This window comes from Pteronotus mesoamericanus, unplaced genomic scaffold (genome assembly GCF_021234165.1).
Source record: "Pteronotus mesoamericanus isolate MK-2021 breed Mesoamerican mustached bat unplaced genomic scaffold, CSHL_Meso_final scaffold_636, whole genome shotgun sequence".
NCBI lineage: Eukaryota > Metazoa > Chordata > Mammalia > Chiroptera > Mormoopidae > Pteronotus > Pteronotus mesoamericanus.
In genome coordinates this window covers 1,980,750-1,992,149 of record NW_026555324.1, presented here as the reverse complement: position 1 = coordinate 1,992,149, position 11,400 = coordinate 1,980,750, and the positions used below count along the sequence as shown (strand labels likewise).

The 11,400-nt window shown below is 46.4% G+C and overlaps 1 protein-coding gene across 1 annotated transcript; it reads left to right on the top strand.

Moving 5' to 3' along the window:
* Position 1: 1 nt before the first annotated feature.
* Positions 2-4,624, top strand: FBXL12 (F-box and leucine rich repeat protein 12). The gene is made up of 3 exons (XM_054561994.1): positions 2-278; positions 366-438; positions 3,276-4,624. The coding sequence occupies exons 1-3, from the start codon at positions 175-177 to the stop codon at positions 4,095-4,097; spliced, it is 999 nt and encodes a 332-aa protein (XP_054417969.1). The 5' UTR covers positions 2-174; the 3' UTR covers positions 4,098-4,624.
* The last annotated feature ends 6,776 nt before the right edge of the window (positions 4,625-11,400 follow it).

Sequence of the window (11,400 nt, the reverse complement as noted above, 5' to 3'; positions counted from 1 at the left end):
GTACGCGTCTAGTCCAAATCTCCGGGAGGTGCCCAAGCACGTACCCTTTGAAGGAAAGCTGAAACTTCGCCGGCCACCGGAGGCTGTGGCCACCTCCCTGCAGATACCCCACTGCCCCCGTCTCCGGAGGCGCTCCCAGGGCGAATCACCGAGTTCTTTTAGCCAGAAGTGGCAATGTGTGTCGGCGGGATCATGGCGACTCTTTCGGACTTGCCGGACTTGGTCCTGTTGGAGATCTTTTCTTATCTCCCGGTCCGGGACCGGATTCGCGTTTCCAGGTGCGGCCTCGCCCCGCGGTTGGGAGGTCGGGAGGGGAAGGGCTGGGCAGCGTCGGGGGTTATTCTAACGGAGGTCTCCTTTCTCAGGGTCTGTCATCGTTGGAAGAGGCTGGTGAACGACGGGTGGCTGTGGCGACACATTGACTTGTCCGTCTACACGGTAAGTGAGGTAGGCGGGGGTCTGGTGGCCCGAGCTCAGGGACCAGCCGTCTCACCCTGGATTTCGAGCCAGGTCGTCCGGGGCACATCCTGGGTTGTGTCTCCTACGTGTTCCTTTGCGACCTCCTGGCCTCAGTTTCCTCATCTCCAAAGCGGGGATAGCCGAGATTGTTCAGGGGATGGGCTTATTGTCTGAGAATTACATAGTCAGCATATGATAAATGCTGGTTGATGACTAGATTATCACTTATGATTATTATTATTGATGAGTTTTCATGGGAAAATCATTCTCCATAGTCAACTTATTTGCAGAGTTAATTTCCTGAGTAGTGCAACCGAACCATTTCCACTTCCTACCATTTGCATTTTTTTGTTTTTATTATGAACTATTTCAAATATATAGAAATGTATAGAGGATAAAATGGTTTCAGATAAACAGGTATCCACCTCCTAGATTTATCCTGTTTTCTTTGGCCTTATTTACTGCAGATAATATGAAACACACATATATAAATATAAATATATATATATTTTCACACTCACATTTACGGATATAGTTTTTGCACTTTTGGAAACCATCCTCAGTGGTAACTGCTATTATAAAATGAAATTGTAGCCTTCCTTTGGCATTTTTATTTACTTTCTATGTGTGTGTTCATAAGCCATATACAGTATTGTCAATGTGTTTCTAAAGTTTAGATAATGCTATTCTACTATATAGACAATTTAATGCCATTTTTCCTATACAGCCACCCACAACTACCTTTATTCACATGACATCACTTTTTAAAAAATTGATTTTAGAGAGACAGAGGAAGCAGGAGGGAGAGAGACAGAGAGAAGGAAACATTGATTTGTTGTACAGGTTCCATTCCTGATCAGGGCACATACCAAGGTTGCAGGTTCGATCCCAGTCAGTACATGTAATAGAAGGAACCAATCCATGTTTCTCTCTCACATTGACTTTTCTATCTCGCTCTCTCTCCCCCGCTTCCTCTTTAGAAACAATAATAATAATAATAAAAAAAAATCCTCCTTGAGTATTAAAAAAAAAGCTTGCAAAGTGAAAAGTTTTGTTTTGTAAGCTTGCACTAATTCATTTGGTGCCAAAATCTGACCTGAAGTGGTGTGAGGATATTAATGTCCTTTTTCTTATTCCACTTAGAATAAATAGTCTTATGTTATACTGAATAATATTAATCTGATAATGGGGTGCTGACGTAGACCCCAGTAATGGTGTATATGGTATTTACACCATATTAATTCTGAATTCTGAAACCCATCTGTCAACAAGGGTTAGGAATTGTTTTATTGAGATTACCTTTATAAAAATGATTATTTTTTTCTGTATTAGTTATTTTTTCCTGCCACCTTGTGAAAAATTTTAAACGTACATAAAAGTTACAAGAATAGCATGGAGAACACCAAGATACCCCACCCTTTATATTGGACTACATTTGTTTTATCACCTGTTGATCCATCCACCCATCCCTCTTCCCATCCACCAATCCATTTTATTTTCTAAATCCATTGCAAAATAAATTGCGGATAAAACAAACAAAAACAAAAGTAGTTGAAGTATTACTACAGATGAAGCTAAGAGCCTTTGGCAGTTGTTTCCTGGTGCCCTTAACCCTTCCCCAGTGTAACCAGGATTCAAAATATGCAAAAGAATAAAAGTGAAAAGGAATGTCTCCCCCCAACAATCTTGTCACCTGAGTCACCCTGGCTTTTCCCCCAGAGGCAGCAAATGCTCCCATTTTCTTTGGAATCTTTCTGGAAATATTCTCGGCGTGCAAAAACACAAACATCTATATTAAAAAGCAAAACAGGTGGTAGTGGCTATCTACATGTTAAATTTTAATAGAAATCACCAGATTGTGTTCCAAAGTAGCCAGACCAATTCCCACCAGCAGGGCTTGAGAGCTGCTTCTCCACATGTGGGCTAATATTTGATATCTGGAAACAAAAAAGATTTGTCCTTCAAATGTGCAGGTTTAAATTTGGCCAGGAAGATGTGATTTCTCTGTCAAAAATAGTCAACAAAATTTATGCTATGTGTTTTCTTTCTTTCTTTCTTTTTATTTATTTATTTATTTATTTATTTATTTATAGGTAAAATGTACATACAATGCAATGCACAGTGCTATCAGTTGTTTTGTTTTCTAAGTCTAACTTCCCAGGGTTAATTTTTTACAGCCTTTGCTATTGCCAGGCTGTGATATTTTTTTAAAAAGATTTTACTTTATTTTTAGAGAGCAGGGGAGGGAGGGAAGAGAGGGAGAGAAACATCCATGTGTGGTTGCCTCTCGTGTGCCCCCAACTGGGGGCCTGGCCTGCAACCCAGTCCTGTGCCCTGACTGCGAATCGAACTGGTGACCCATTGGTTTGCAGGCTAGTGCTCAGTCCACCGAGCCACACCAGCCAGGGTAAGGCTGTGATTTTTTTTAAACCTAGATCTAATGTTCCCTGGGCTATTTTAGTCTTTTTCAGCTTTCTTATATGTTGATTATTTCTTTCCAAGGTGGTCATTGAAAAAGGAATAAAAATCCTGGTTACGTACTCCAGAACATAAGAGAACCCACTATGTTGCTAAAGACAGATCTGTTATGATCTTTTTCTTTCATTGCTTTTATTCAAATCTGGAAGTCAAAGTGTTGGGATTAAATTGTTTTGTTACCCCCGAGAAGTGTCTGGGCAGGTGAAACTGGTGGTGGAAGGACAATTCCAGGGGAGCAGCAGAACCCCCACTGGGGCTTGTCTGACTCTGCGTAGGTGGGGACCTTGGAAGATCCCTTGTATGTCTCACCTAGTCACTTCTATCTTCGGTTCTTACAGGTGCGGCCTAAAGTCATATGGCACCTCCTTCACCGGTACATGACACCCCGACTCCATTCCCTGCACCTGGGTGGCTACTTGCTCTCAGGCTCCCAGGCTCCCCAGTTGTCCCCAGCCCTGATGAACGCCCTGGGCCAGAAGTGCCCCAACCTGAAGCGTCTCTGCCTGCATGTGGCCAACCTGAGCATGGTGCCAGTCACCAGTCTGCCTTGCACCCTGAGGACGCTGGAGCTGCACAGTTGTGAGATTTCCATGGGCTGGCTCCTTGAGGGGCAGGACCCCCCTGTGCTGCCCCTCCTGGAGTGCATGGTGCTGTCTCGCGTTCCTGCCTTTCGGGATGAGCACCTGCAGGGCCTCACACGCTTCCGTGCCCTGCGCTCACTGGTGCTGGGCGGCACCTACCGGGTGACTGAGACGGGACTAGATGCAAGCCTGCAGGAGCTGAGCTACCTGCAAAGGTTGGAGGTGCTGGGTTGCACCCCCTCAGCCGACAGCACCCTCCTGGCCATCAGCCGCCACCTCCGAGATGTTCGGAAGATCCGAGTGACCATCAGAGGCCTCTCTGCCCCTGGCCTGTCCGTCCTGGAGGGAATGCCGGCCCTGGAGAGTCTGTGCCTGCAGGGCCTGCACGTCACCCCTGAAATGCCTTCCCCAGCGGAAATAATCTCTTCCTGCCTCACCATGCCTAAGCTGAGGGTCCTTGAGCTGCAGGGGCTGGAGTGGGGGGGTCAGGAGGCAGTGAGGACCCTGCGCAAGGGCCTGCCCCACTGTCTGGTCATTGTCAGGGCCTGCCCCAAGGAGTCTGTGGACTGGTGGATGTGACTCATCGCCTGTCCCTGAAGTGTATCAGTTTTTATTAATGAGCCCCGAGCCTTCTAGGAAGCACCTTGCAGCTGGCAGGTAATTAGGTTAGAGGGACCTGAAGGCCGCAGGTAGAGAGAAATGAGGCCTTGGCACCAGCAGATCATTGGAATTGTTTGCCAGCTGTGTGGCCTCTGTGACATCAGCTAGCCTGGTCCCCACGTAAGGGAATGGGGAAGACAATAGCTACCTCATGGTTATGTTGCAAAGCCTTACACTTTACTGGGCCCGAGAAGGTCCTCAGGGAGGGGTCATTCTCAGGGCAGTCCTCAGGAGCAGGAGGGATGCAGGAGGGTGTGCTTATGAGTCAGGGGAACCTGAAGGGTCAGGGCCCCTTAGGAAGCCTGAAAGGACTTCCATGTGCACCCACACATCTACACACTGATTATACCTGCGTGCATGGATTAAAATGTTAATGAATTGTAATTTTTTTTGTATGTTTCCTGAGTTTTCCACAATATATATTATTTGCTATTAAAGAAAAGCACTTATTTTTTTAGAAGAAGAGTGATCAGTTTATTCAACACATTTCTAAGCCCCTGCAGTTTTGCAGGCACCGTCCTAGGTGCTGGGTCACAGCAGTGAACCAAACAGGCAAGACCTGAGAAGACAGGGTGGTAAACAGGTGAACGCATCCAGGGAACAGTTTCAGAAACCAAGACAATAAACCTGGGTCATGTCATGGACACACGCATGTTTAGTACAAAGGGCTTCTGAGCCAAGACCCGAGCCATGTTGGGTAACCAGCCCTGGGAAGAGCTGGGGAAGATAGAAAAGGCAAAGTTGCTGAGATGGAAATGAACTTGGCATTTTACAGGAACCCGATGAAGGTCCCCGTGGTTGAGGGAACGAGGGGTGAGCAATAGGAAATGAAGTCAGATGATGGGGTGAGGTTGGACAGGTCCCCACAAGTGGTTTGGGTTACAGGGGCTCTTCCTGCCTTTAGGGTCTGAGCCACTTGAAAGATGCAGGTGGCAGACTGATAGTGATCATGGGCGCCACCTGGCGAGATGACTGTTACTTCTGATCTGAGCTGGGTAGGAGGGCTCTACAGTCTCACCACCCGCCTCATGAGCCAGTGTGCTTGCTCTGTGGTGGGCGGGGGGGGGGGGGCAGAGGGGGAGGGCCCAGGGGAGTGGGAAGGGGGCTGAGCTGGGTACCCGTGATTCCTTGCACGCCTGTCAGAGAAGGCCCAGATGTTTCTCCCATGCTTTTCCCATTGGAGCTTGGGGTGGAAATTCCTTCCCCATCTGGCTGCATGAGGGCTGGGCTGTGAGCTCTCCCCTAGTGTGGCCATGGTTAGGGTCTACTGGTCCTACACTGTGACAAACCTGGCAGTTCCAGCTCAGCGCCTGGGACACTGGGTTGATCCAGGCTGTGGCATGAGGGACTGGAGAAGTGCCAGGCAGGGAAATGAGGTCTGTCTGGAGACCTGGGGTCGATTGTGGGGAGTATGATGGAAGGGTCAGCCCCAGTTCTGGCCTGGGCCCCACTGGTGGTCCTGGAGGTGGGCTGCAGATGTCCCACCTAAGGCAGCTCCAGGGGAAAGAACTTCCTTTTGTTCTGCCTTTCTAGCAGGAACGGAGAAGCAGGTGTGACGTTCGGAGTCAGCGGTGCACATGTGAACGTTTAACAGACAGTGTTCGCAGGTGGCAGTGGGGAAGCCCTGATTGGCAGAGTGTGCAGACTTCTGTGGTGTAAATACTGTCCTCATGGCTGCTTCCAAGCTACCAACAGTTTAACAGCTGATTCACAAAATCCCTGAAAGTTTAGTAACAGGTTGTTCTGAGCTGCATGAGCAGAGCAGTGGTTAGAGGGGTCTCCCAGAGGACTCACTCCGCCTTAGTGACCCCTTCCCTGGCTTAGCTCTGAGGGGGTGGGGTTATGGGACATCACACAGAGCTCCCCACTTCTTGGGATCCCCTACCCCTAACCATTGCCTCCTCCCGGATGAGGGGCTGCAGGCTTAAGAACAACCTCTATGTAAAAGTGTCCTCGGATTTGTTTCAATCACAGATGGTAAGGCAAGGGACAGGAAGACAACTGCCTGAAAAAAAGAGTTTATTTCATACAGTTGCCAAGAGAAGGGGGTGTGCCCTACCATGCAGGGCCACACCGGGGTACAACCAGAATTGGTCAGAAAGAGTGAGGAGAGAGCATGGGGAGAGGCTTTGTTATGATTTTTGTAGGAAGAAATGGGCGAGGCGGGGTAAGCAAGCTGAGCAAGCTTACAATTGGCTAATTTGAATAATATCAGTGGGCTCTAGGGGCAGTCCCTAGTTGTCTGTTCCCTGGTTCTGGGGTAATGTAGGCACAGTGCGTATTGGTTTGGAGTGGAAGAGATAGATAAAGGAGGCGGTTGAATTGGCTGGTTTGCATTTGAAAGATGTGCTGGAAGGCAAGTTGTTTGTTGTCGCTACGAATTACCTAACCCTTGTTGGGGGGGGCGGGGGGCGGTGGTCCTTTCCCAGGATTGCAAAGCCCTAAGATGTCAAAGCATCATAAAATATAGGACATTTAAAAATCATGATCAGTACCCTCTCCAGTACAGGTTAGGGGCAATCACAACCGCTGACATTATTGAGTGTTTATTTGTGTCAAGCCTGTGCTCAGTCCTTCACGCATGGACTCCTACAAGCACCCCAGTGAGGAAGGTCCAGAGGAAGAAACTGAGAATCAGAAAAGTTAAGTTGCTCAAAGTCACACAGCTGTTAAAGAGCAGAACTTGAGTAACCTCATTCCACAATCTTAACCATTATGTGAAGTTGCCTTGTTGACATGTAACAGTATCTGAAAGGATGGCTCCTTAACTGTGCCTCATTAGGAACTAAAAACTAGACATCTAAGAAATTTTTACAGCTTTATTGAGGTATAATTAAATGTATAATAAACTGCACATATCTAAATACTTGGATGCCTTTTGACTTATGTATACACTCATGAAACCATCCCCACAATCAAGATGACGAACATTTCCTTCATTCTCCAAAGTTTCCTTGTGGCCCCTGGTATCCTTCCCTCCCTCTTCCACTGTCCCCAGGCAACCACTGATCTGCTTTCTGTCACAGTAGATTATTTTGCTTTTCCTAACATTTTATGTAAATGAATCCTAGAGTATGTACTTTTTGCCTATGGGGAGAACATCTCACTCGGAGTAAAGATTTTGAGACTCATCCAGGCTGCAGGAGGAATCAGTAGTTTGTTCTGAGTGGCGCAGTAACCACCCTGCCCCTGCCCTTATCTGCAGTTTTAGTTACCCGCAGTCAACCACACTGTGAAAATACGCAATTTCTCCAACCTTCACCTTATATGCTCCTGGCGTGCAACCATTGACATCGTCATGACTCAATGATGCAGGGTCACCTGAAGCAGATGACCCTCCTTCTGACTTACCCTCAGAAGGTCAGCAGTGGCCTAAGATCATGTCAAGATGCAGATATCACTTACCTCGCTTCATCTCATTATGTAGGCATTTTATTACTTCACATCATTGCGGAAAAAGGTGAGTTCAGTACAAGCTATTTTGAGAGAGAGAAGTACCACATTCACATAACTTTTATTATAGTATATTATAATTGGTCTGTTGTATTATAAATTAATTGTTGTCAATCTCTTACTGTGCCTAATTTATGAACTAAACTTTATCATAGGCATGTATATATAGAAAAAACATAGCATATATAGCGTTCGGTACTATTAGCAGTTCCAGGCATCCACTGGGGGTCATGGGATGTATCCCCTGTGGATAAGGGGAAACCACTATAGTACATCATATGGTTATGGCCACAATGTGTTATCCATTCACTGATGATAAATATTTGTGTTTAAATATATACTTTTTTTGTTAAAAATATTTTTCCTGCTGTGGAAAATAATGTATGTTTGTAAAGAATTTTTACATTACAGGAAGTGAATCTCTTTCTAATCCCAGGCCCCAGAGGCAGTCCCTGTGGAAAGTTTGGTGTATAATCTTCTAGAACTTTCTTTGTCTGCTATTGGGACTTTGGAGGAAATCAATGACATATCTTGATTTCCCTTCTGAGTTTGGGACCAAACACAGGAATCAGGGATGATTTCTTTATGACTGACAAAAGCAGGATCGGAGCATGTGGCTTCACTACGAGGCCCTGGCGGGCTTTCTGATGATTTCACCTTTGAATTTGCCAAGCCTAGTCGGGCACGGCACAGCTGGCCAACCACAAGGCTCCTCTGGATGATTACTGCCTGGCCTCAGCCTCATCAAAATACCCTCTCTCTGGGGTCCCACGGACTCCCAAAGGGAGAGAGAAAGGGTGTGAACCAAAGAAGCTCAGTTCCTTTTCCCAAACCAACTAGTCAGACAAAGAACATGGGTGCGTATGTGCAGGGAGGTTGGGACTGTCACTTCGGCTGAAATTCCCCTACTTGGACACAGGAAGCCAGAGGAATGGAGTTTCCTCCCTAACTCACACTAAAGTAGATTGCATACCTGTTTTGTGTAGGTTTCAGCCTACTGATAGTGATACTATTGGCTAGAGCCGCCTGGGGGACTCACCTGATGAGTCCTTACAACTTGTGGTGAGAACCCCCAGACATTTCCCTGACCAAAGCTAATGAAGTGCCTCCACCTACCCTTGCGGTTCCTATTATGATTGCAAGACACAAGACAGCAACAACCATCGGGGAACTTGGAAATGACAAGTTTTATTTCTCACAGGCCCTGGAGTGTACAAGGCATGCTGAAGGCCATACAGCGAGGTCACAGGTAGAGAGTAAGAGGGGGAGAGAGTGCAGACCGGGGGTCCTGGCTTTTTTGGGGTGAAGGGTGGGGGCCCAGGGTTTCCGGGTTCACAGTGTTAGTGAATTTAAAATGTAAGAGCAGGAATTAAGATGTGAGAAAGGAAAAGCCGGGTCACTCGAGAGGTCACTCAGGGCTTTCTAAAAGGGAAACCATGGGTGGGGCAGCCTGGCTTTGATCTGGGTCTTTAGCTAGTAACTGATTCATTCAATGGCAATATGTTTATTTGAGGGAGATGTCTTTGAAATGGATGCCCAAGAAATCAAAAGCTTAATGTCAGGCATGCAGACTGCACCTCCTTAAACACAGACATCCTCTGAGCTTGGCTTACTGCTCCCTACAAAATAAGTTTTTTTTTTTTTTTTCTATCTAATCATTTAGATGCTTGCAGAATCTTATGGTCTTCTAATTGCAACAGGCCTTTTTCTCCCTCTTGCAGTAATCTTTTTGAAGTAGGTTTCTTTATTGATACGCAGAATTATTTTTGACAGTCAAGAAACCCCAAACAATCCCTGGAATCATTCTCAACTCCTTACCCCAAATTACACATCAAATCCATCAGCAAATACCCATGTGCTCTGCCCCAATACCTGAGTCCTACTCCTTCCACTCTCCCCTGCCACCATTGTCTGGCCATCTCCATCTTTCCTCCCTGGTTTGATATTTTTCTCCCTAGAGTCGCACAAAAGACGAAGAGAACTTTTAAAAATATACATCAGCCATGGCTGGTGTGGCTCAGTGGATTGAGTGCCAGCCTGTGAACTGAAAGGTTGACGATTCAATTCCTGGTCAGGGCACACGCCTATGTGGCTGGCCAGGCCCCCAGTTGGGGGTGTGGGAGAGGCAACCGATTGTATCTCTGTCTCTCACACATCAATGTTTCTCCCTCCCTTCCCATCTCTCTAAAAATAAATAAATAAAATATTAAAATTACACATCAAATAATGTTGTTTCTGCAGCTCAAAACCCTTCATGAGCTCCCCATTTCACTTAAGTCAAACCCAAAATTCTTACAGTTGTCCAGGTGGCCTACTATAATCTGACTTTTTTACTTTTCTGATTTCACTTCCTTCTAGTCTCCCTCCTGTCAAACTCACTTGAACCCTTTTAGACACTGGGCTTCTGCTGGTTGTTAAAGAGATCAGACACTCAGGGCCTTTTGCATTTGCTGTTCACTCTCCACAGACATTCCCTCAGTTCCTTCAGACTGGTTGGTGGGGATGAAGTGTGAGAAATTCTGTGTCTAGATGACTCTGGGCCTGTTTTCTCATCTGTCAAATTGTCACTCCTTCCCTACCACCGCTCCTCTCCCCCCAGCCCAAACACTAGGCACATGTTATAACCCAAAGGTATATTGGGATGGAAAAGCACTTTTTAAAGATTTTATCTTTGAAAATGCTTTAAAAAATAGGAAATTTCTCATAGGGAAGGAAGGAATGACCGGTTTCAAGAACAGCTGCTTGAGATAGCATGTAATACCCGTGATTCCCAGAAGATGGCAGTACACCACTGGATTTAGAGGTAAATTATGTCTTTGTAACTCAGGAATTGAGAAATTCCCAATATTTGTAGACATCTTTACCCTTCAGAAGGGGGAGAGATAAAGAAATGCATATTTGTTGGGCATCTGTTGTATCAGATGGATGCTCTGATTTACATTTGTGATTTGTCAGAGCATGTCTCTTATCTCTCAGAACTCCCCAATAATAATAAAGTGGGAAATGAAACGAAAAGTTAAATGTATGTATAATGTCTAGGAGTTGACCTCACTGAAACATACAACCCACTGAAGGAGAAAATTCTTCAAGGGCCTAAAGAAGGAATGGGATGAGTGGAAGCCTGATCCACTTTGTGGACTGGCAGATATTTTTGTAAGCCTCGTGTTCTCTTGTATAGTCTCGGGATGTAGAAAATAAGAGCAAGAAAAGCTTTTTGGGACTCCTTTAAAACACTGGCCAACTAGAAGCGAGGTCCCGCCCAAGCCCTGCCCTCACACCTCTTCCCCTCCCTCCAGGTTCCGCCCTCGGATACCGGAACCCGCTCCAGCGCGGTCCCGTCCCCGGGCTTGGTAGCTTTTAGCCTCAGAGTCTAGGATAGGTCTTCAACCTAGGTCACGCCCTCTAAGCCCTGTTCCCGCCCCTACCTTAGTCGCCCCCCAGGCTGGACGGATTTCCGGCTCCTGACGGCCCCTTTGCCTTCCCTGGGCTCTTCTCTTTCCTCCCCTCTGCCTGGCCCAAGCCCTGGGTTAACGCTCTGTTTCCGCCCACAAAGCCGGAAGTGGAAGTGTACTTCGGGCGGCTGGTATCCCCTCAGCGGGCGCTGGGGCCTCGCCAGCTCAAGTACACGCAGTGTTATGCATCAGTCTTACAATGTTGGGTGAAAGGAAGAAAGACAGAAACACACACACAAAAAAACAAAAACCCTGTATGACTCCATAAAACTCAAAAAGAGGCAAAATTTAACTGTGGTACTAGGGATGAATACTCA